This window comes from Symphalangus syndactylus, chromosome 8 (assembly GCF_028878055.3).
Source record: "Symphalangus syndactylus isolate Jambi chromosome 8, NHGRI_mSymSyn1-v2.1_pri, whole genome shotgun sequence".
Classification (NCBI taxonomy): domain Eukaryota; kingdom Metazoa; phylum Chordata; class Mammalia; order Primates; family Hylobatidae; genus Symphalangus; species Symphalangus syndactylus.
Window position 1 is genome coordinate 128,553,895 of NC_072430.2, and position 25,553 is coordinate 128,579,447.

Here is a 25,553-nt window from a genome sequence, read left to right on the forward strand (position 1 = left end):
CCTCTACAAATAATTTGCAAGGGAAAAAAAATAGAAAGGAAGGACAAACCTATGATTAAAGAGATTTTAGAGGTCTATCCAGCAATTAAAATATGTAGACTTACTTAAATCCTAATTCAAACTAAAAGATATGTATAGATATTTGAGGATATTTTAAAGATTTTTTTTTTTTGACAGGGTTTCGCTCCGTCACCCAGGGTGGAGTGCAGTGGTGTGATCATAGCTCGCTGAAGCCTGGAACTCCTGGGCTCAAGTGATCCTCGCACCTCAGCCTCCTGAGCAGCTAGGACTACAGGCGTGTACCACCACACCTGGCTGTTGCTCATTCCTTTGGGTGTGTTAATGGTGTCACTGTTTGTTTTTTAAGAAGTAAACAATAATTCCTATATCACGTTTGCCATCCTCATTTGTCATCCTCAGCGTGACTACCACAGTCTAGGTCCCATCTTTCACACAGCAGTAGACCTGCTCTCACAAGAGTAGTGGACTCTTGCCTCCCTCTGCTCCATCTCCAGTGTGCTGATCCCCAGCTACCTCTTCCCAAGGAGCCGCCTGGATCACAGTGCTCCTATGCTCAGAACCCACCAGTGGTTATTTCAAATCCAGATTCAACTGACAACCTTAGCGCCTATGACTCCCCATCCCAGAGCCTGCATCCCAGTGAGCTGTCATCCTCACGTTCCCTGAATATGTCCAGCTCAGGTTATGCCCTAAATCCGCCTTCTTCTCCACCCTACCAAGAACTCTTCTCTCCAGTGTTTTCTGAGCAGATCACAGGATGGATGCCATTTCGGCATAACTTCTTCATCTAAAAGAATCAGTGAATGCTTCTATCCAATGATGATCCTTAGACATGAACGACCAATATATTATTGCAGTGTGTTGACTATATTCCATATTACTTCAATCAGAATGTTTATGGATACATTCCGACATAAGGGATGAAGCCAAAACCACTGAAATAAACAAGAGGCCAACTTCCTGCTAAGCATTAACTCTGTTCAAGGATTCTCCTCCACCTCCAAATACATGGTGACAAAGGCCAAGGCACCTGGAGATCAAGGATTCAGGTAGCACCACTTCACACTCACAGGCTGCATTCGTACAATCACAAAGTAAACCTGCCAGCTGCGTGTGTGTTCGGGTTTTTTAGGTCAAAGGAAGAATAGAATGCTGACATGTTCTAAAACTCTTCAAATCAATCCCAGCATCTTAGGTCACGAATGTGTAGGTGGCTCAAAGGATCTAGTGGCATGTGCTCTTCCTCAGTGCTCGGGGAAAGAAGGGCACAATTCAGAAATCAGAGAACTCTGCTGGGAGGAGAAAATCTTAAAGGTTGTCTCTTCCAACCAAGTATTTAACCTGGAAAAGTCTAATGTAAATTTCATACAGCTTTAGAATACTTAAACTAGCCCAAAGTCAAAATGGAACCTACCTAAGACTCTAGCATTTTGAACACAGTATTACTTCCTTTGGAAGACAAACATCAGCATATAGTTTGGTTGGCACAAATTAGAACCATGCTAGGACCCATCTAATAAACTAGGAAATTGTCAAGACTTCCACGATCTCTTAGGCTTTTTGTTTGAAAACTGTTGGTCACATCCCAGCTGAGAGAAGGCCCTCCTTGTCTAGGAATCAGGTTCCAAATGAGGCAACTAGCCTGGATGGTTGGTGCTACCTTTGTCTTCACACCTTCATCTGGCATTCCCTTCCATCTCTTTTCAAACCAGACCCTTCCTCTTCCAAGATTAAATCAAACCAAAGTTTAACCCTTAACACTATTGTACCCCAAGAACCTATTAAACAGAGATGCTCATTTCTATGAGTAATATACGAATGTATTTTGTATTATGTCCAGAATATTTACCAAGTGGTTGTAAAAATAGTTTTAAGTTGGGCCACATATTTAAAATACAACAAATTCCAGACTAAAAAATTACTATCCAGTAAATTGGAAGTAAAATCTACTATTCAGTAAGTTGAAAGCAACATAATAATAGTTTAGTAATATTTACAGGAGCGAACTATTTCAAAGTCTAAGATAATATTAATAAACTGTAATCCCAGCACTTTGGGAGGCCAAGGCGGGTGGATCACGAGGTCAGGAGATCGAGACCATCCTGGCTAACACAGTGAAATTCTGTCTCTACTAAAAATACAAAAAATTAGCTGGGCGTGGTGGTAGGCACCTGTATTCCCAGCTACTTGGGAGGCTGAGGCAGGAGAATGGCATGAACCTGGGAGGCGGAGCTTGCAGTGAGCCGAGATCGCGCCACTGCACTCCAGCCTGGCAACAGAGCGAGACTCCATCTCAAAAAATAAATAAATAAATAAACCACCTAATCACTAAAGTGTCAAGATCAGATGGTATTATTTTTTGTATAAATCACAATATTTTCTGTCTAGATTGAATGTCTAAACCACTCTCTCCACTAAGATACAACGGCTTATGTTTTCCTTTAATATTTTGACAATTTTACACCCACATAAACTCATCTTACGTTTTTCCTGCTGCTTATTCTGCCCATTTTTCTAATGGCTGGATTTTCTTTTATATTCCAGGACCACATCAATCTGGGGAAAAGAAATCTTTCCTTAAAACCACAACCTTAGAAACGTGTTCATTCTTTTCCAAGCTCTATTTTTAAGTTGTTTTAAAACAATAGTCTGATATTTTTCCAAAGGATCCTTAGAAAGGAAATGTGTCATTGTTTTCAGAGCCTAATGAATCTTTTCCAAACTTCTCCATGCTACCATTCCTGTGGAGGGCTTCCACCATCTATCTCCTCTGCACTTTTAATTAGAGAAGCAAGGACTTGCATATAGCTGCAATATCTTCCAGGAACAGATGAGAAAAGGTATCTCCACATATGACTATGTTATACATATATAACTTACAGGGTATGCACGCCACTACCATCACTTTATTTATTTATTAAACAGAGTCTCACTCCATCACCCAGGCTGGAGTGGTATGGCACGAGCTCAGCTCACTGTAACCTCTGCCTCCCGGGTTCAAGCGATTCTCATGCCTTAGCCTCCCGAGCAGCTGAGATTACAGGCATGTGTCACCATGCCTGGCTAATTTTTGTATTTTTAGTACAGACAGGGTTTCACCATGTTGGCCAGGCTGGTCTTGGACTCCTGGCCTCAAGTGATCTGCCCGCCTCAGCCTCCCAAAGTGCTGGGATTACAGGTGTGAGCCACTGCACCTGGCCCCATCACTTTGTTTATCATTGTTCAGCACTGTAGATGATTCATTTATTTTCCAAGTAAATAAAATTCCAAAATTGATTCTTTTTTATGCTAAATATTTCAGATTAAAATTTTTTTAAAATGTACTGCTGTGCAGGGAAAGCAAAGAAACAACTCAAAACAATAACAAAATGCCACTTCTAGGGCTCTCATACTTCTTTGTCAGAACTGTAAATTAGAACTAACTATTTGGCAAGAATTTTGCTCCAATATAGAGAGAAACAAATACACCTGCCCAATAATAATGACAACAACACTAATGATAAACTGTGATTAAGGAATTCCAGGCTTGGAAATTGGTTCTATAGAAATTATTTAATAGAATAAAAAAAGAACTACAAATTTAAAAAGCTTCATATAAGCCTTATCCAAGGAGTAAAAAATGGGGAAAATATGTTAAAGAATGAAATGGGTTAATGATAGAGTAATTCAATAGCTTATATAATCATTACAAATAGTTATGAAGACCTGGAGCCCCAATAAAATGTTTATATGTTTATGAAATGGCCAGCTTTTTTGTTCCTAAAAAAAAAAAAAAAAAAAAGCGTAACAGAGATTATTATAACCCTCAGAGATATTGCAGGTTTATCACAATAAAGCAAATGTCGCAACAAAGTGCGTTACATAAATTTTTGGTTTCCCATATGCAAGCTGTAGTTACACTATAGTCTGTTAAGTGTGCAGTAGCGTTACGTCTAAAAATCAATGCACGTACCTTAATTTTAAAATACTTTATTGCTAAAAAAAAAAAAAAAAAAAACTTAACGATCATCCGAACCTTCAGCGAGGGGTAATCATTTTGCCAGTGGAGGATCCTGCCTCAATGTTGATGCTGCTGATCCGTCAGGATGGTCGTTGATGAAGGTTGGCATGGCTGTGGCAACTTCTTAAAATAAGACAACCATGAAGTTTGTTGCATTGATTGACTCTTCCTTTCCCAAAAGACTTCTCTGCAGTATACAATGCAATTTAATAGCATTTTACCCACAATAGAACTTCTTTCAAAATTGGAGTTAATCTTCCCCATGCCTGCTGCTCCTCCATCTACTAAGTTTTTGGAATATTCTAAATCTTTTGCTGCCATTTCAACAATGTTCACAGCATCTTCATTAGATGTCGATTCCATCTCAAGAAACCACTTTCTTTGCTCATCTGTATGAAACTCTTTATACATTCAGCTTTTATCATGAGATTACAACAATTCAGTTACATCTACATGCTCCACTTCTAATTCAAATTCTCTTGCTATTTCCACATCTGCAGTTACTGAAGGCTTGAACCCCTCAAAGTTCCATGAGGGCTGGAATCAACTTCTTCCAAATTCCTATTAATACCGACAGTTTAACCTTCTCTCAAGAATCATGAATGTTCTTAATGGCATCAAGAATGGTGAATCCTTTCCAGAAGGTTTTCAACTTACTTTGCCCAGATCTATCAGAGGCACTATCTACAGCAGTTATAGCGTTATAAAAAAAATTTTTTTTTGAGACAGGGTCTCCTTTGGTTACACAGGCTGGAGTGCAGTAGCACAATCAACACTCACTGCAACCTATGCCTCCCAGGCTCCAGGGATCCTCCCACCTCAGGTTCCCCAGTAACTGGGACTAAAGGCACACACCACGACACCTGGCTAACTTTTTTAAGGCTTTTATAGAGATAAAGTCTCATTATACTGCCCAGGCTGGTCACAAACTCCTGGGCTCAAGTGATCCTGCCACCTCAGCCTCCCAAAGTGCTGAGACTACAAGCATGAGCCAGTATGCCTAGCAAAAGTGTATTTTTTTAAATCATAAAACTTGAAAGTTGAAATTACTCCTTGATCCATGAGCTACAGAATGAGTGTTGTATTAGCAGGCATGAAAAACAACATTAATCTCATGGTATGTCTCCATCCTCAGAGTTCTTGGGTGACTAGGTGCATTTTCAATAAGCAAATACATATACATTTACATATATATGTGTGTGTATTTTATATATATACAAATGTGTGTGTGTGTGTATATATATATATATATATGTATATTTTTGAGACAGAGTCTCACTCCATCACCCAGGCTGGAGTGCAGTGGCACGATCTCAGCTCACTGAAACCTCTGCCTCCTAGGCTCAAGCGATTCTCATGCTTCAGCCTCCTGAGCAGCTGGACTTACAGATGTGCAACACCGTGCCTGGCTAATTTTTGTATTTTTAGTAGAGCCGGGGTTTTGCTGTGTTGGCCAGGCTGGTGTCAAACTCCTGACCTCAAGTGATCTGTCTGCTTCGGCCTCCCAAAGTGCTGGTATTACAGGTGTGAGCCACCGTTCCCGGCCAATAAGCAATAATATTTTGAAAGGAATCTTTTTTTCTGAGCAGTAGGTCTCAACAATGGGCCTAAAATATTCAGTAAACCATGCTGTCAACAGACATGTTGTCATCCAGGCTTTGTTGTTCCATTTACAGAGCAGATGGCAAAGTAGATTTAACGTAATTCTTAATGGTCTTAGGATTTTTGGAATGGTTAATGAGCAATGACTTCAACTTAAAGTTACCAGCTGCATTAGCCACAGGAAGAAAGTCAACCTATCTTTTGGAGCTTTGAAGCCAGGCACTGACTTCTCTAGCTATGAAAGTCCTAGATGGCATCTTCTTCCAAAAGAATTGTTTGGTCTACATTGAAAATCTATTGTTTAATGTAGTTGCTTTCACCAATTATCTTAGCTAGATCTTCTGGATAACTTGGTGCAGCTTCTACATTAGCACTCGATGCTTCACTTTGTACTTTTATGTTACGTAGACTGCTTCTTTCCTTAAACCTAATGTGCCAATTCTGCTAGCTTCAAACTTTCCTCCTGTAGCTTCCTCACCCCCTCAGGCATCATAAAATCGAAGAGGATTAAGGCCTTGCTCTGGATGAGGCTTTGGCTTAAGAGAATATTGTGGCTGGTCTGATCTTCTATTCAGATCACTAAACCTTTCTCCATATCATCAATAAGGCTGTTTTGCTTTCTTATTCATGTTTTCACTAGATTAACACTTTTAATTTCCTTCAAGAACTTTTCATTTGCATTCATAACTTGGCTGTTTGGTGCAAGAGGCCTAGCTTTCGGTCTGTCTCAGCTTTTGATATGCCTTCCTCACTAAGCTTAATCATTTCTAACATTTGATTTAAAGTTAGAGACATGTGACTCTTCCTTTCACTTGAACACTCAGAGGCTACTATAAGGTTATTCACTGGCCTAATTTCAATATTGTTGTGTCTCAGGGAATAAGGAGGCCTGAGAGGAGAGGGGGAAAGGGAGGGAGGGAGGAAGGGAGAGAGACAGAGACAGACAGACATAGGGTAACAGCCAGTTGATGGAGTATTCAGATCACACACACTATCATTTAAGTTTGCCATCTTATGTGGGCACAGTTTGTGGCTCCCCAAAATGATTACAGTAGTAATATCAAAGATCACTGAACACAGACCACCACAACAGATATAATAATAAAGTTTGGAATATTGCAAGAATTACCAAAATGTGACACAGAGACACAAAGTAAGCACGATGTATTGGAAAAATGGCACAGATAGACTTGCCTGATGCATGGTTGCCATGAACCTTCAATGCGTACAAAATGCAGTATCTGAGAAGCACAATAAAACAAGGTATGCTTGTATCAAATCATATAACTAAATTATACATCCACACTACATCAGGCTGGGTAGGGCAGGTAGGGAGGCTGATAAGGGACAGGAGAAGGGGAGGAGAAGAGAACCCACCTCCAAGGCAGACAATGTCTTGGGCTCCTTGTGAGAACCCCAGAGAAGAGATGCGGAGGCTGAGTTCTGGCAGAACAGCAGGGTACCTGCTGACCTCCCCAGTGAGCCACAATTAAACACTTTGCGCAATGAGCCTTGAGGCACTTAGGGACTTATTTTGTCTGATTTTCAAGAGTGGCTACCTAAAATTCTACATGTAAAAATGTTCCACTCCCTAAGAGTCTATCCTTTAAATTGCTGTCCCCACCAAAAGCAAAAACAGAAGTCATTAGAATCAGAAACAAATTCAAATATAGTGGCACGACTTTCCTTTTTTCAGTAAGGCAGATACCAGAGGCTTCAGTTGTCCATCACTGAGGACGCTCACCCTGGCCTATGCTGGCCTTCAACATGAACTTGTGCCTTGGGTCAGGCTTGGGATTCTGGAGCACCATCTGCCCCCAATGAGTCTATTAGGGGATTCGACATGTCTGCAGACGTTATTGCAGGGGGGTGAGAGGGCCCCAGGACCAAAAAGGAGACATGGACCTGGACACCAGACTAGAGGTGCCTGGGTAGCTGGGGGCCTTGATAGCGTCATTCCCAAAGGAGCAGTGAGCACAAGGCAGAGCCAGCAGAGCTGGCAGACATCAGATGCAGAAGGACAGTGAAGGAGAAGATGCTCCCAAAAGGCACCTAGCTCTTGGGCCTGAAAGTTACAAGGCAATAAACTATGCCTCTCCATCAACATGTGTCCCCGTCTAACTTTTTTTTTTTCTTTCTGTTTTTTGTTGTTTTTTTTTTTGAGACAGAGTTTTGTTCTTTATGCCCAGGCTGGAGTGCGATGGTGCGATCTCTTCTCACTGCAACCTCCACCACCCGGGTTCAAGCGATTCTCTTGCCTCAGCCCTGCTAGTAGCTGGGATTACAGGCACCCACCACCATGCCCAGCTAATTTTTGTATTTTTAGTAGAGATGGGGTTTCACCATGTTGGTCAGGCTAGTCTTAAACTCCTGACCTCAGGTGATCCGCCCACCTTGACCTCCCAAAGTGCTGGGATTACAGGCGTGAGCCATTGCACCCCGACTCCTGCTTAACTTCCTGCAAGCTCACAACACTGAACTGTTGTGGCACACACAAGGCTACTTCCTGCATTCTAGACACACATCAAGATTCATGAAAAGCAACTCTGTGATTTCCCACCTCCCTGAACTTCCCTCCACCACCTTCTCTAAAAAAAAAAATTGGCCGGGCGCGGTGGCTCACGCTTGTAATCCCAGCACTTTGGGAGGCCGAGGCGGGCGGATCATGAGGTCAGGAGATCGAGACCATGGTGAAACCCCGTCTCTACTAAAAATACAAAAAATTAGCCGGGCGTGGTGGCGGGCGCCTGTAGTCCCAGCTACTCGGAGAGGCTGAGGCAGGAGAATGGCGTGAACCTGGGAGGCGGAGCTTGCAGTGAGCCGAGATCGCGCCACCGCACTCCAGCCTGGGTGACAGAGCGAGACTCCGTCTCAAAAAAAAAAAAAAAAAAAAAAAAAAAAATTAAAAAAAATAAAGATTCATGAAAAGCTTGTGGTCTGTTGAGAACAAGGTGCCACATCCTGATGGCAGGGATGACAGGCACTTCTGCCTTCATTTTACACTTAAGGAAGCAGAAGCAAGGAGAGATACGACCTGAAAAATCACACAAACCAACAGCAGCACTGCATCAGACTGACTTCAGTTAGTAGCTTGACCAACTTTCTTTCTCTCTTATCAGAAGACGGTGAAAGTTCATCTTTCAAAACATTACCAAAGTAAACAAAGCAAAGCAGCCTTATGCGGTAAATAAGTAAAACATTTTTAAAGGCTTTTTAGAAATCCACATTTTATCCTCCAAAGCAGTTACTCCTAAACAATAAGGAAACAAGAAGCATTAAATTACTTTTCCCCCCAAATAAATCAGAGTATGGAAAAGTTCAGGTCTAACTTCAAAGCTCACTTGATTCAAAGAAATACTGACCTCTGTGCTAAACAGGAGTGGTGATTCCAACAAAGTCTCTCACTACCTCCAGCTCTAGATTTAGCCCAATCCAGCTACAGCGTGCGATATAGTATGTAAGTGCCTGTGGTGAAACAATTTAAAAAACAATGTGCTCAATTCTTTACTCCTCCCTGTATCCATGCTCCTTACAATCAGCCATTTTGCAGTTCTTTCCATCAAGAGATGGAATATATTTCTCTGAGCCTTGTTTTTGTTTTGAGACGGAGTCCGGTTCTGTCACCCAGGCTGCAGTGCAATGGCTTGATCTTGGCTCACTGCAACCTCTGCCTCCCAGGTTCAGGCGATTCTCTTGCCTCAGCCTCCCGAGTAGCTCGGATTACAGGCATGCGCCACCAGGCCAGGCTAAGTTTGTGTATTTTTAGTAGAGACGGGGTTTCACCATGTTGACCAGGCTGGTCTCAAATTCCTGACCTCACGTGATCCGCCCTCCTTGGCCTCCCAGGCATGAACTACCGCGCCTTGCCTATTTCTCTGAGCCTTGAATATGGGTTGGCTAGTGATGCTATGTTCAAAAGAAGGTGGCCGAATGGGGTGCTAGTACTAGGTCCAGAGGCCTGGTTTGCTCTCACTCTGTGTCTTGGAAGACTGCCACGTCACATGAACCACAGGGGCCAGCCTACCAGAGGACAAATGACGACATGGGAGAGAGCTCAACTGTCCCAGCTGAAGCCATCCTCCGCCCGCCTGTAGCAGGCTCACTCCCAGGCATGAGACAGTCCAGCTAAGCTCAGCAGAGCTGGCGCACGGCTGGCCACAAGCATGAGTGAGCCTGGCTGAGGCCAGAAGCACTGCCTAGGTGACCCGTAGGCTCATGAACAATGACAAATCCCTGCTGTTTTAAGCCACTGAGTTTTGAGGTAGTTTGTTATGTAGCACAAGCTAACTGACACCATGCTTTCTGTTCCAAATAAATAATATACCTTGAAGAATCGTAGGAATCTGAGGTTAAAATTAAAAATAAAAAGCATTTGGCATTTATTGAATGCCAAGGATTTCCAAGTAGGCAGTACAAAGAACTCCATTTCAACTCTTAATTGAAATATAGGATTCCCATTTTGCACAAGTGCTAATTTGAATCCTTAAAAATGGAAGCAGTCACTGGAAGTACAAAATAAAGTTATTACTCTTAAATATCATGTAGTAATTGTTTGTCATCCTATCTACCAAGGATAAAACTTCTGTATGCTTTACCTTCCTATAGTAGATATATGAGAAGTGGAGTTATAACCACAGTTATGATTAAGAATAAAGTGTTTATTCCAGGGAGATTAATCTTTGATCTGCTGAAAGAGATGCCTGATGATCATAATAAGTAGAAGGATTCCTTTTTATTTCTTCTACTGTTAAACTCCATCAAAGAGCTAATTAAAAACAAGGTTAAAATACACTTAAGGGAATCACTAAGTCTCGAAAGCCTAATCTATTTAAACCACAAAACAGTAGGAGCAAAGAGATTCAAGGTAAGATTTTTTCCTCTGAAAAGCACTGGCTCACAAACCAGGAGGCATCTTGCAGGACTCATTAATATTTTTCTTTTCTTTTCTTTTTTTTTTTTTTGAGACAGAGTCTTGCTCTGTTGCACAGGTTGGAGGCAGTGGCGTGATCTCAGCTCACTGCAGCCTCTGCCTCCCGGGTTCAAGCAATTCTCTTGCCTCAGCTTCCCAAGTAGCTGGGACTACAGGAGTGCACTACCACACCCAGCTAATTTTTGTATTTTTAGTAGAGATAGGGTTTCACCATGTTGGCCAGGCTGGTCTTGAACTCCTGGCCTCAAGTGGTCCACCTACCTCGGCCTCCCAAAGTGCTGGGATTACAGGTGTGAGCCACTGCACCTGGCCTAATATTTTTTTTCCCCCGTACCAGAAAGGGCACTGGAAATATTTTTAAACCTGTAATTCCATAAGGATATACATTTGGGTTCAATACATATTTTCTAGTATGTATTACCAGTATGGGTACCTCTTTTTTTTTTTTTTTTTAGACGACGTCTTGCTCTGTCGCCCAGGCTGGAGTGCAGTGGCGCGATCTCGGCTCACTGCAAGCTCCGCCTCCCAGGTTCATGCCATTCTCCTGCCTCAGCCTCCCGAGTAGCTGGGACTACAGGCACCCGCCACCATGCCTGCCTAATTTTTTGTATTTTTAGTAGAGACAGGGTTTCACCGTGTTAGCCAGGATGGTCTCGATCTCCTGACCTTGTGATCCGCCTGCCTCGGCCTCCCAAAGTGCTGGGATTACAGGCGTGAGCCACTGCGCCGGGTCGATTACCTTGAAATTGATGTCCACACTTTAATAAGCAGACTCAACTAGCACATAATTATTTCTATAAAATCACGCCAAGTTATACCTGGCCTGAAACAGCAACATCTCTAAAACTGAGTATCTTTTTTAAACTTTCTCAAAAACACACCCTAATCACTCCAAACACAGCTAAATTAAAGCAATTTAACCATCTTTAAATTCTAAACTGATAAAAAGAGATCATTCGATTAATCATTTTAAAAGGACATACTATATGTTACAAATTAAGCCCAAGGTCCTGATTTCTTTTAAACTCTGGGCAAACAGTAATTCTGAGAAAATCTGATTTTCTGGTCATTCTTAGGGATGCTGATACTATTTCAAATCTTGGTAAATCTGTGAACATTTCTGTCACCTATAGCAAAGGATATTTTTTCCTAGTCTGACAGTACTTCCAGGGGATACAGGAAAAAAAAAAAGTGTACTTCTGGCATGCTAGATGGTTTCTATAACATTAAGACGTTTGCCTGAAAGGGGGAAGGTACAACACAGCCATCAGTGCCATCTGTTTTTATTGAATAAATAGCAATTTCCTTCCAAGGAGTCTCCGGAATTCTGCCCTGTTCATTCTTGCTGCAAAGAAGTCTTTCTCCTTTGGTAACAGGGAGAGAAAATGTTACTGTTATTGAATTTGTTCTCTAAATTAAAAGGAGAGAAACCAGCCTCATTTTGTAGAGGAGAATTAGATTGGCTGAGAAAAACAGAAATTTCCATCCCCTCCCACAATCTAGGAGAGGAATTACTGGACAGCTTCAAGGGTCTGTGACCAAGAATTAGACTGCTGATGTCACCACAGGCAGATTTTATCCAGGGAGGAAGCCACTGGGTGGCCCCAGCATTTGCACCCCCTTTAAATAAATACCACCCTTTCAGAAGCCAGATTGGCTGAAAACCTGCAGATTTTTTTTTTTTTACTCCAAACCATTCTTGCTGTAATCTTTTCACTGTTAGCATAAAAATAATTTTTTGTGATCCTTGTGCCATCAAGAAGGCTAGAAACTAATCACTGAAGAGCAGGAATAATCTAGACAGGCTGGAGTCCATGAAGCATCTAGGCAACACTTTCTTACATCACAAAAAGTCTGGCCAGGCACAGTGGCTCAGACCTGTAATCCCAGTACTTTGGGAGGCCAAGGTGGGAGGATCACTTGAGCCTAGGGGCTTGAGACCAGCCTGGCAACAGCAAGACCCTGTCTCCACAAAAAACAAAAATAAATTAGCTGGGCATGGTGGCACACGTCTGTTATCCCAGCTACTTGGCAGACTGAGGCTGGAGGATCGCTTGAGCCCACGAGTTCAAGACCAGCCTGGACAACATAGTGAGACCCCCATCTCTACAAAAAAAAAAATCAAAAATTAGTAAGGAGTGGTGGTGCATGTCTGTGGTCTCAAACTCAGGAGGCTGAGGTGGGAGGATTGTTTGAGCCCAGGAGGTGGAGGCTACAGTGAGCTCTGATTGTGCCACTACACACTAGCCTGGGAAACAGAGTGAGACCCTGCCTCAAAAAAAAAAAAAAAAAAAAAAAAAAAGTCTCAAACCCTATCCATAGCCTAGAAGTCTTGAAACACAAATTAAAGGAATCACAAAGAAGCACAGTTTGCAATAAGGAACAGTAGTCTTTTTTTTTTTTTCTTTTTTTTTTTTGAGAAAGAGAATCTCACTCTGTCACCTAGGCTGGAGTGCAGTGGCACAATCTCGGCTCGCTGCAACCTCCGCTTCCCAGGTTCAAGCAATTCTCCTGCCTCAGCCTCCCGAGTAGTTGGGACTACAGGTGCACAACACCTCACCCAGCTAATTTTTGTATTTTTCGTAGAGATGGGGTGTCTCACCACATTGGCCAGGCTGGTCTCAAACCCCTGACCTTCAGTGATTCATGCACCTCAGCCCCCCAGAGTGCTGGGATTACAGGTGTGAGCCACCACGCCCAGACAGTGGCCTATTTTTAGATTATGTTCCATGCTTCTTTTTCCCTAACAGATTTGTTGACTGATTCAATCAAACTAACACGTGAGACATTACTATAAGCTTTACACTGTTTTTCATGTTAGAAAAATTTTACTTTATTCTTTTAATTTTTGAGACAGAGTCTCACTCTTGTCGCCCAGGCTGCAGTGCAATGGTACGATCTCAGCCCACTGCAACCTCCACCTCCCGGGTTCAAGGGATTTTCCTGCCTCAACCTCCCCAGTAGCGGGGATTACAGGCATCCGCCACCACGCCTGGCTAATCTTTGTATTTTTAGTAGAGATGGGGTTTCACCATGTTGGCTAGGCTGGTCTCGAACTCCTGACCTCAGGTGATCCACCTGCCTTGGCCTCCCAAAGTGCTGGGATTACAGGCATGAGCCATTGCGCCCAGCTAGAAAAAGTTTAAAGGTCACCATTTAATTAGTAAAGACAAATATGTAAATGAATAGCAATGACAATAAAATGTGGTAAGAGCTATGAGGACAGCAAAAGGGTAGATTAATGTTAGGGAGTGGGAATGGTGGTACAGTGGGTTGGGGGATTTGGCAAACGTTGCACAAGAAGTCCTAATGGATGAGAAGGAATTAATCAAGCAAATGAAACTGAGAAGAGGGTTTCTGCGAGGGAGAATAGCACAGCTGGACGAAGCCTCTTTGGGACACTGCAGGTAACCCATGAATTCCATACTAGGCTGTATTTTCTACAAACCATAACCTAGAAACCAAAAATGCCCCCCATCAATACTGGTTTCACTACAAGCACCCTCATCTCTCCATTAACCTTTGCAACTGTACTCTACGGATGCAAACTGTCTAAATCAAGTATAAAGAGGGGGAGAAAGAGAAAAAAAATCCAGACAGGTGACTTTTTACTTAAAATTTCTTTGATGGTGATCTGCTGTAGATTCACCTTGACCTTGAAGGGAAGTGTTCTGAGCAAAGCAGTATGTGGTTGACAAAGAAAAATGAATAAAGAGATTATTTCACCATGAAGTATGACAAAAATACATCATGAAATCAGTATATATGTGCTCATAATGTCTTAACAACTCTCAGAAAGATTTGCTGAGCATACTTTGTAGACAGGGAAGATGAATACCTAAATTCTAGAAACAAATATCATTCATTACATTACAATCTGCTTCTTAGGAAAGAACTAGCAGATTATTAAAGCTAAACACAGCAGAGGAAATGTCTACTGTGCCGAAATGGTTAAGTCTGTATCATTCAACCAGTAGCTAGTTATGCAGTACCTGGTGGAATACAGACTATGTGGGAAGATACGATGAATAAACACAAAGCAACAGGAACTAATACCTAATTGTAATTAACTAGGCATCATCAGTAATATACTAGGAGTGTTGAAGGAAGCTCAGAAAGGACAGAGAATGATGGGCTGGGAAGAATTATTCAATGGAGGAGGTAGAACTTGAAGTGGATCTAGGAGGTGAAGGAGGGTCTGAATACAGGAGAGCGGGCAAGGGAGGTTCCTGGTGAAGGAGGCAAAGGCACCCAGGTAGGAAATGTACCAGAAGTGAGTGGGACAGAACACACACTGACTTCACTGGACACAAAAGAACCATAATAAATGAGAGATAAAAGGTGGAAATAAAGCTTAGCAGGGAGCAGTTATGGGGTTCCCAAAGTCCTTTATTTTGGCGGGGGGGGGGGGACAGAGTCTTGCTTTATTGCCCAGGCTGGAGGGCAGTAGCACGATCTTGGCTCACTGCAACCTCTGCCTCTTGGGTTCAAGCAATTCTCGTGCCTCAGCCTCCCAAGAAGCTGGGATTACAGGCATGTGCCCCTACACCTGGCTAATTTTTGTATTTTTAGTAGAGACAGAGTTTGACTATGTTAGCCAGGCTGGTCTTGAACTCCTGGCCTCAAGCAATCTGCCTGCCTCAGCCTCCCCATGTTCTGTGATTACACACCTGGCCCCCAAAGTCCTTTTACAGACATGATTAAATAAGGAGCTAATGAAAGGTCATGAGCAGGAAGAAGACACAATAAAAGCCTGGTTAAAGATAAGACATTGGTGGGACAGATCCAAGTACAGTATGCTGGAACTCAGGGAAGCCAGTTAATAGGCTTTGAAAAATGAGGTTTAAAAGATGATGAGGACAAACAGTAGGGTAATTATGGGCAGGTGGGCAGAAAAGAGTTCCCACAGCAGGCCTGATGCTGCTGTCCTTAGAAAGGCTTGCTTGCAAGGTTGGCCCTTGGCAGGTGTCTGGGACCTCGTTTATCCGGAGGGGGCCTCACCATTCCCTAACTCCTAAGAATGGCTCACTGTGCTTCATGCCTGTATAATATATGTGGTTTATGCTGACCACCTACCTTCCTTCTGAGAGTCTGGAATTTTGGAACATTAGCCAAGGGCGCCTATATGACCAGCCTCTAACACTGAATAAACAATATTTCACACATGTTGTCTTAATTCAATCTGAATTGGCATGTCCTGTGACTCCACAGGAAGAGGACCCTTGGAAGCCTTGTGTCTGGTTTCCTCTGGATTTCACCCCATGTGCTGATTTTGTTTTGCATCTTTTGGCTATGATAAATCACAGCCATGCGTATGACTATAATGTGTCAGTCTTTCTAGTGAATCAATGAACCCAATCTTGAGGATCTCAAATACAGCAGGGGAAAGATGTCTAAGTGAAACTAATCACTGACATGACCTGCAAGTAACCAAATATGGAAATAAAGAAAAGGCATGACTCTAAGGCAGTTCTAAGAATTTAGGATTGTAAATAACCCCTCAAATGGTATTGTCCTATTCAAACAGGAAAAATTTTTATTTTCACATATGCACGTGCACACACAAACATGCATACAGAGTAAGTAGAAACATATTACTCTTTCATAAGATTAAAGTAATAAAATGCAAAATAAATGGAAATGAAAATAATAATAGCTAACACTTGTATAGTGCTTTCTCTGTGCCAGTCTTTGATAAGATTAAAGCAATTAAATGGAAAATAAATGGAAATGAAAACAATAACAGCTAACACTTGCATAATGTTTTCTCTGCGCTAGGCACTGTTCCATGTGGTTTAATTCACCTAATCCTCACAGAACTCTGCAAAGCAGGTACAAAATGGACTCATGTCCATTTTGCACATGAGAAAACTGTGATACAGTCAGGTTAAATAACTTGTTTAAGATCACAGGGCTGGGATTCAAACTGAGGCATTCTGGCTCCCAAGCCTCTCTTCTTAACTATGCCATAAAAAGAAAATGATTGTAACAATGAAGGATCATTCTAACAATACAGGAGTAAATGTGTGGCCGCCCAGGCTTCCTGCCTTCTCAGGTCTTCAGTTTATTTTATAACACAAATTAAAGTCTACTTTTAGGCTCTGCATGACAATGAAAATACAGCAGTTAACATCCTGGTTTTCTGTATTAACTAATGAATTCCAGCTATGCCAGCCTTCCTCCAAGGCATAACACTTAAAAATCAAGTTATTTATTTAAGATTGTTTCTATGTGAACAATTAGTAAATATACAAATTTTTCCCCAAACCATCTTAATAAACTTAGATATATCTAAGTGGAAGCAAATATATTACATATTTGGTATAATTTTTAAAAAAGGAAAATGCTAAAAAACATCGAAAAGTTGGTTTTCTGTAATCTTTACTCTTTCCCAGCCTAAGTGCAACATCTTAGAACATTTTAAATCACATGAGATTTATCTTTAACTTGGGACAAACAAAATTAAGTTTCCTGCAGAAACCAATCCTGGCTTAAGAGCCCCTAGTGCAGCAGTGTAAGTACGTCCATCCACAAACTATTTCTCAAAAGCGAAGACAGTAGGCCTATAGCCTTAACTTATTTATAAGGCTTTATAAAGCTTTTACCTTTTAAAAATTGTATCATTCAATCAACTGACTGTCTACATTTTTGGTGCAGTCCACAGCAAAAAAGTCCAAAAAGCAAACATATTGGTTCCTACTGTCTCACCATTTTAGTTCTGTTCTGAAAGCAGAGTCTTATTTTCTGTTTCCCCTACCAGGAAAGTCACCACCATAGTTCAAATTCTTAAACTTAAATTTAAATTAAAGAGCTTAAGGTAATTATTACTTCAGCAAAATACTAATGACTTCATACAAGAAGTAGTACCATTTTCTATTAACCATTCACGAGACATCAATCCATAAAGCTTTCTAAGCAGAACCCTCAGCTGACCACCCAAACCACTAATGACCTGTGACTCCCAGGTGTAATGGCATTAAGCTTTGATATTCCACATTGGCTTAATACTCTTTGGAGGGCTGACCGTATCTAGCTTTGTCATATGCAGTTTGATTACAGTGAACTAGGTGGCTATCTGTGAATGATTCCAGGTAAATATATCCCAGAAGGTGACAAAAAAAGAGGATAAAATGTAAGCAGTATTTTTTTTTTTTGAGACAGGGTTTTGGTCTGTCACCCAGGCTGGAGTGCAGTGGCACGATCTCAGCTCACCTCAACCTCCGCCTACCGGGCTCAAGTGATCCTCCCGTCTCAGTCTCCCAAGTAGCTGGGATTACAGGTGCACACTACCATGCCTGGCTAATTTTTGTATTCAGTGTTCTTTCTTGGTGGTTGTACATGGGCAAGCACAGTGACAAATACCCTCCTTTCTTGTAGAGCCGTGGTTCTAAGTGTGGTCCCTAGACTAGCAGCATCAGCATCAACATCACCTGGAAACTTGGCAGAAATGCCAACTCTCAGGCCCCACCTGACTTTCCAAATCAGAAACTCTGGGGGTGGGGTCCAGTAACCCGAATTTCAATAAGACTCCCGGGTGATTCTGATGCACACTCAACTTAAAGAACCAGTGTTCTAGAGAGGCCAGATAAACAAGTACACGAAGCCTGGACTGGGGTTTCTCAATATCAGCACTATTGACATTTGGGGCTCAATAATTCTTTGGTGTAGGGCGTAACAGGATACTGAGATGCATCCCTACCCTCTACCTAGATGCCAGTATTAGTTACATACAGTGTTAGTCCATTTTCACACTGCTGATAAAGACATACCAGAAACTGGGTAATTATAAATAAAATGAGATTCAATGGACTCACAGTTCCCTGTGGCTAGGGAGGCCTCACAATCACGGTGGAAGGCAGAAGGCATGTCTTACATGGTAGCAGACAAGAGAGAAATAGGAACCAAGCGAAAGGGGTGTTCCCTTGTAAAACCATCAGATCTCCTGAGACTTACTCACTGCCACGAGAACAGTATGGGGGAAACTGCCCTCATGATTCAATTATTTCCCACTGGGTCCCTCCCACAACACATGGGAATTATGGGAGCTACAATTCAAGATAAGATTTGGATGGGGACACCACCAGACCATATCACCTCCCCCACATCATGACAACCAAAATGTCTCCAGGTATTACCAAATGTCCCCTGGGGGGCAAAACCACCCCTGGCCCAGAACCACTGGCCTAGATTTTACAAAAGTGGACACTAACTTCAGGAAGACTTTCATACCTTTCACTTTTCTTCTCAAAATGCTCTCAGCTAGTTCTCACTGCTTTTAGCATTTGTAAAATGAATTTACTTCAGCTGGACCCTACTTTAAATGTAAAAAGCTACTGGCTCATGCCGGTAATCCCAGCACTTTGGGAGGCTGAGGCGGGTGGATCATGAGGTTAGGAGTTCAAGACCAGCCTGGCCAAGACGGTGAAACTCTGTCTCTACTAAAAATACAAAAGTTAGCTGGGTGTGGTGGCGGGTGCCTGTAATCCCAGCTACTCGGGAGGCTGAAACAGGAGAATCGCTTGAACCTGGGAGGCAGAGGTTGCAGTGAGCTGAGATCACGCCACTGTGATGCATGCAGTAAATAAAGATTACAAACAGTCTCATTTGTTCAGGCCAAATTTTAGCACCAAATGAGTTTTCAGGTCCAATTTACACACACACACACACATTTCTGATGTTCAGAATGTACTAAATTTTGGAACTGCTGATAAGAGAAGGTGACTGTACCTACCTTATAGGGAGAGAGTGTGAGGATTGGATCCAATAACACATAAGGTCCAATTCTGTACTCGTAGAGAAAAGGGACTTTCAACAGGTTAGCTACTGTTATTTCTAAATTACACATTCTGATCATGTCATTTGCTTGTTTTGAACTCTTTGATGATTCTACACTGCCTGCAAAATAAGGTCCAAATTCCTAAGAGTGGCACACAGGAAGACCTTTCCAAAACCGGAAGCCGGTCAGGCATGGTGGCTCACACCTATAATCCCAGCATTTTGAGGGGCTGAAGCAGCCTTCTTTCCCTGTGTCTTCCCAGCACTGGATGCCGAGTCCAGGGGTTCGGGCTGCAGTGAGCTACAATCATACCACTGCACTCAGCCTGGGCGACAGAGCAATACCCTGTCTCTAAAAAAAAAATTTTTTTTTTTTGACACAAAGTTTTGTTCTTGTTGCCCAGGCTGGAGTGCAGCGGCGTGATCCCAGCTCACTGCAACCTCCACCTCCCAGGTTCAAGTGATTCTCCTGTCTCAGTCTACCAAGTAGCTGGGACCAGAGGTGTGTGCCACCATGCCCGGCTAATTTTTGTGGTGTTTTTTGTTTTTGTTTTTTTTGTTTTTTGTTTTTTTGAGACGGAGTTTCACTCTTGTTGCACAGGCTGGAGGTCAATGGCGTGATCTCGGCTCACTTCAACCTCTGCTTCCTGGGTTCAAGTGATTCTCCTGCCTCAGCCTCCCGAGTAGCTGGGATTACAGGCATGTGCCACCACGCCCAGCTAATTTTGTATTTTTAGTAGAGATGGGGTTTCTCCATGTTGGTCAGGCTAGTCTCAAACTCCTGACCTCAGGTGATCCACCCGCCTCAGCCTCCCGAAGTGCTGGGATTACAAGTGTGAGCCACTGCGCCCAGCCAACTTTTGTATTTTTAGTAGAGATGGGGTTTCACCATGTTGGCCGGGCTGTTCTTGAACTCCTAACCTCAGGTGATCCACCCTCCTTGGCCTCCTAAAGTGCTGGGATTATAGGCATGAGCCATCACACTTGGCTCCCAAAAACTTTTTTTTTTTTTTTTAATTTAAAAAACAAAACAAAACTGGACACTGGTCCTTCCAGCCCTCAGTCCTCTCTGTTGCTATTGCCACTGCCCACCTTTTGCTCTGGTTCTCTCCCTCTCACAATTCCCTCCTGTCCTTTCTTCCTTCCTCTGCCTGGGATGAGGGTGCATCCCTCCTTCTTTTCTAGATGCCACTCCTCTATCCATGAAGACCAGCTCAGCGACCTTCTCTAGGAGGCTGTCCCTAAACCCTGGCCCCAGCCCAAAGAGCCTCCTCTTCCTGTCTTCCCAGCACTGGATGCTGAATGCATAGGGGCCACTCTTCACTAGACTGTTCAGCCGTTGGGAAAGAGCAACTTAGCTCTCAGCTGTCTCTCCCCCCCAACAGGTCTAGCATGGGCCCCACACATGTGCTGGGATTACAGGCATGAGCCACCTTGCCTGGCCAAGGCAGTGTGGCTTTTGACCCCGGTTATATCCTCAGGGCCTGACACTCAATAAAAAACTTTTTCTAAATGAATGAGTAAATGAGTGAAGAACATGACACATATTTATGACAATGTGAAAACAAACCACGATGGCCAACACCAAGAAAAAACCCACATCCATGTGCTTTCATTACATCTCATGAAGTGTAGCACCTACTAAAAAGGTTGTTCTCCCTTCAAGGAAGTTGCAAGAGCCTGAACACACCAGAAACCTCAAATGCCAACCCCCTCCTGGTCCAGTCATCTACCTGGGCTCTGCAATAACAGTGGTGCGCGAGTGAAAAAGTGAGCAGATGCAAGCTCCCCCAGAACGTTTCAGTCCCAGAGCAGCATAGTAATCACTTTCCAAAAACATTTATCAGCACTGCTCCTGACCAGCAATCTCAAATATTCAGCAACTTACCCAACACGCATGAGTCATGAATAAAATATTTGACTGAATAAAGGCTGCTAACTTTTTTTTTTTTTTTTTTTTTTTGATACGGAGTCTGGCTCTGTTGCCCAGGCTGGGGTGCAGTGGCGCAATCTCGGCTCACTGCAAGCTCTGCCTCCCAGGTTCACGCCATTCTCCTGCCTCAGCTTCCCGAGTAGCTGGGATTACAGGCGCCCACCACCACGACTGGCTAATTTTTGTATTTTTAGTAGAGACGGGGTTTCACCGTGTTAGCCAGGATGGTCTCGATCTCCTGACCTTGCGATCCACCCACCTCGGCCTCCCAAAGTGCTGGGATTACAGCCATGAGCCATCGCGCCTGGCCAAAGGCTAACTTTTAAAGTGTTGTCTGCATCTACGTTCACATCACGCAAGAGTCATTATTCTGGCCGGACACTAGTGGCTCATGCCTGTAATCCCAATACTTTGGGAGGCCGAGGCGGGTGGGTCACGAGGTCAGGAGATCGAGACCATCCTGACCAACATGGTGAAACCCCCGTCTCTACTAAAAATAGAAAAATTAACTGGGCATGGTGGCAGGCGCCTATAGTCCCAGCTACTCAGGAGGCTGAGGCAGGAGAATCGCTTGAACCTGGGAGGCGGAGGTTGCAGTGAGCCAAGATCATGCCACTGCACTCCAGCCTGGGTGACAGAGCGAGCCTCCATCTTTCAAAAAAAAAAAAGTCATTATTCTTTTCTTGCCTTTTTCAGGTCCCCATCTTCTCCCCATGTCTCATGCACTCAATCTCTCTCACTCCTTTCTGCTTTAGACATCCACACCCAGGTCCTACCAATCACTCCCCTCCTTGTTGGAAGTCAGCTACAGGTGAACCAGCAGGGAGAGGCCACTGCCTGCTCACAATCAGCTCATTATCTAATTGAGGAAAAAGGCACAAGCTCACTCAAAAGCAAAATCCAAAGGACCAACAGGAGTTGGGGACTTCAGGCTTTCTGTTCCCATTCAGGACAGGGTCAATGTCACTTCAAAAGGTATAATTACAAAAGGCTAGAGACTATGCCTTTAGCTTTAAGAGAACAGCAGTACCTCCCATTCTCCAGAAAGCTTTTGGACTTGTGGACTATCCCTATTTAAGACGGCTCATTGCATCAAGGAAACACAGTTCCATTCAATAAACATCAGTCATTTCCTTCAAATTCCCACCGGAAAGCTACTGACATTGTAAACCTTTAGGATTTGAAAGATGCTAAAGTTTAAAGTCGAATCATAAATATTGTTCTAATCCAATCACTCAGGCCCAGAACTTGTGGGAGTCCTGGATTGCATTTCTGGCTTCACCAGTATCTCTGTGACTTAGTAGCAAGCTACACCCCCACCAGCCTCGGCTTCCTCTTAGGAAAAATGAGAAAACTGGACCCAATCAGTGTTTCCCAAAGCATGGTGGGCATCCAATGCAAGATGTCACAGTACAAGAGAGGACTCTGTGTGCACGCCAATTAACACGTTTTAGTTATTAGTTTACTCTGTCTGGTGAGTAATGTTAGTTTTTCTAATGATATAAATAAAATTTCCTTTTAAAATAAATGCATCCAAATATTTTTAAAAATGAGTCACTTTCACAAAAACCTATTTAGTAAATAAGAGTTCAGGTGATTCTAGCAGCCATGGCAAAAATAACTGATCTAGAGGCCTGGCGTGGCGTGAAATCCCTGAGTACAGGAGAAGGAAGAGAGCGAAGGCGGCTGGAGTTCCTCGCAAAGAAGCAAACCCGGGGCACCAGGGTCCGCAGTGACCAGCCGCCGGTCCTCCAGGCTTCCAGAGGAGACTATTTGGAACTGACCCGGGAGGGCCAAGAAACACCTTCCGAATATCAGGCTAAATCCCGCAAGGGAGAGAGACCGGGACGAAGGTCCCAGGCTAGTGCGACACCGCAGATCGGGGTTCCCCGGTTGGAGGAGCGCGGTGGGACAGGGGTCCCGGGCTGTAGGGGCGCGGGGGGCTGGGAGGGGCGTGTTGGTGCGCACTGGAACAGGGGTCCCAGGCTTGAGCAGCGCGGTGAGACAGAGTTCCCGCGCTGGAGGGGCGCGGTGAGACAGGGGTCCTGGGCTGGAGGGGTGCGTTGGGACGCACTGGAACCGGGGTCCCGGGCTTGAGCGGCGCGGTGGAACAGAGTTCTCGGCCTGGAGGGGCGCAGTGGGACAGAGGATACGGGCTAGAGGGGCGCGGTGGGACGGAGCTCCCGGGATGGAGGGGCGAAGTGGGACAAGGGTCCTGGACTGGAGGGGCGCGTTGGGGAGCATTGGAAAGGGGTCCTGGGCTGGAGGGGCGAGGTGGGCTGGGAGGGGCGCAGTAGGGCGCACTGGAACAGGGGTCCTGGGCTGGAAAGACGCGTTGGAACAGGGGTCCCGGGCTTAGGCGGCGCGGTAAGACGGAGTTCCCGGGCTGGAGGGGCGCAGTGGGACAGGGGATCCGGGCTGGAGGGGCGCGGCGAGACCGGGGTCCCAGGCTGGAAAGGTGCAAGTCGAGACTGGAGGACCGGCGGGAGGGAACCGGGAACCCGGCGGAGCTAAGGGGCGCAGAGTGGGGGTGGGGCCGTGCTGCCGGGGGGAGCCCCCTCACGCAGGAAGGACCGGGGCCGCGGACCCCACCGCCCCCACACCCCGTCTCCGCGGAGTTCGGGCCGCCCCGGCTGCGCCCGGGCCCTACCTGTCCTCGCTGGCCGTGATCACGCCGTCCTCCTTAGGGATGAGCAGCGCGGCCGTGACGGCGTCCTGGTGCCCCTCGATCTTGCTCAGCAGCACCGGGCGGCTGCTCTGCGGCCTGGAGTGGATTTCGGCAGCCATGTTCGCGCGGCGACGGCGGCTGCCTCCTCGGCAGGCCGCCCATCAGCTGACGGCTGGGCGGGCGGGGACGCGCCGGTTTCCCTTCTGCTGCTGGGGCCTCGTGGGCGCCGCGCCGCCGTAAGCCCCCGAGTGCTGCCGCGGCACCGCCCGTATTGCCTGGGGATGCGGCGCAAGCTAAAAGTCTGTGGCTGGGAGAGGATGCCACAGGGCGCCTGCGGAGAAATGGGGAAAGTAAGGAAGGTTTAAAAGTAAAGCCATTCACCCAGGAATAAATTGAGCACCTGGAGGGAACAAGGAATTGTCCCCCAAACCAGAGGTTTCAGAAATAACAATACTACATTTCATCCATTCGAAGAAGCCATTGTTTGAAAGACACACACTTTCAGAAATGTTAAAATGTGAAAAAATATAGTGCATCTTAGAATCTTTGAACTACAATAGATAGCACTCACTGAGTGGTGACCACATACCAGGCATTAACTCAGTGTCTTTGCATCTCATTTAATACTGATAATCTTAAGAGATGAAGAAATAGATGCTCTTGTATTCCCATTTTAGAGATGAGAAAACAACCAGAGAAGTTTGATCATTACCTTAAGGTTGCATAGCTGTGAGAGGGAGAAAAGCAGCCCTTCATCTCCAGGAGCTGCCTGGTACTATCAGCCTAGCTTTGGTGTTGCTAGGAGGTGTTTGCTTCCTGTGGAACATAAACATCAGACGAGGCCACTCCATAATCACATCTAAACACAGCCAAAATACGAGCGATGTACAAGCCACAGAAATTACCAAACATCCCCCTATCCTGGCTATTATGAGTGACTCTTATTTCTTTATTAATTATAATGTTAACCGTTATCTAGTCTTCCTCCATTTAGATAAGATTTATTAAGATATGCAACCTTAGAATTATACCCATTTCCTGACAATATCAAGTCCAGAGGAGAGCCTCTCTTCCTTAAGCTCTCCCAGGTCACCCAACACAAACACAAATCCTATAATAAAACTGTCCTAACATCTCTTTACCCAGACACCTCACCATTCCCAATGGTGTATCTTCTCCCTCCAACAAGCAGTCAACTCCATTTGTTCCTGGTGGTTTTTGGCTAGAGGTCATTGACAACCAGTAAGTTCAAGAGCCAAAATTTGGACTCAGGAAGTCAATGACTCCAAACCTCTGCCCCACTATATTATACTGACACCTGAATTGCAGAATTGCATTAGAACCGTACTATCAACATGACTATAGAGCACTTGAAATGTGGCTTGTCCAAACTGAGATGTAGTACAAGTGCAAAATACTACTAGATTTTAGAGACTTAGCACAAAACAAAAAAGATGTAATATAGTTCATCAATAATTGTTACAATGATTACATGTTGAATTGATATTATGTTGGATATATTGAGTTAGATACTATTAAAATTAATATGACCTGCTTATTTTTTTAAGGTAGCTAATAAAAACTTTAAATTATGGATGTGAATCACATGGTACTTCTATGTACA

At 44.0% G+C, this 25,553-nt stretch overlaps 1 protein-coding gene across 1 annotated transcript in view; it reads right to left on the bottom strand.

Moving 5' to 3' along the window:
- Positions 1-24,726, bottom strand: part of WDFY1 (WD repeat and FYVE domain containing 1) — a 71,974-nt gene extending 47,248 nt beyond the window's left edge. The window contains exons 1-2 of the mRNA XM_055290787.2: positions 24,642-24,726; positions 23,912-24,260 (exon numbers count right to left, since the gene is read on the bottom strand). Coding sequence (XP_055146762.1) covers positions 23,912-24,048 — 137 coding nt within the window. The 5' untranslated portion in view covers positions 24,049-24,260; positions 24,642-24,726. The remainder of the gene's footprint in view (positions 1-23,911; positions 24,261-24,641) is intronic.
- Between the last annotated feature and the right edge of the window lie 827 nt (positions 24,727-25,553).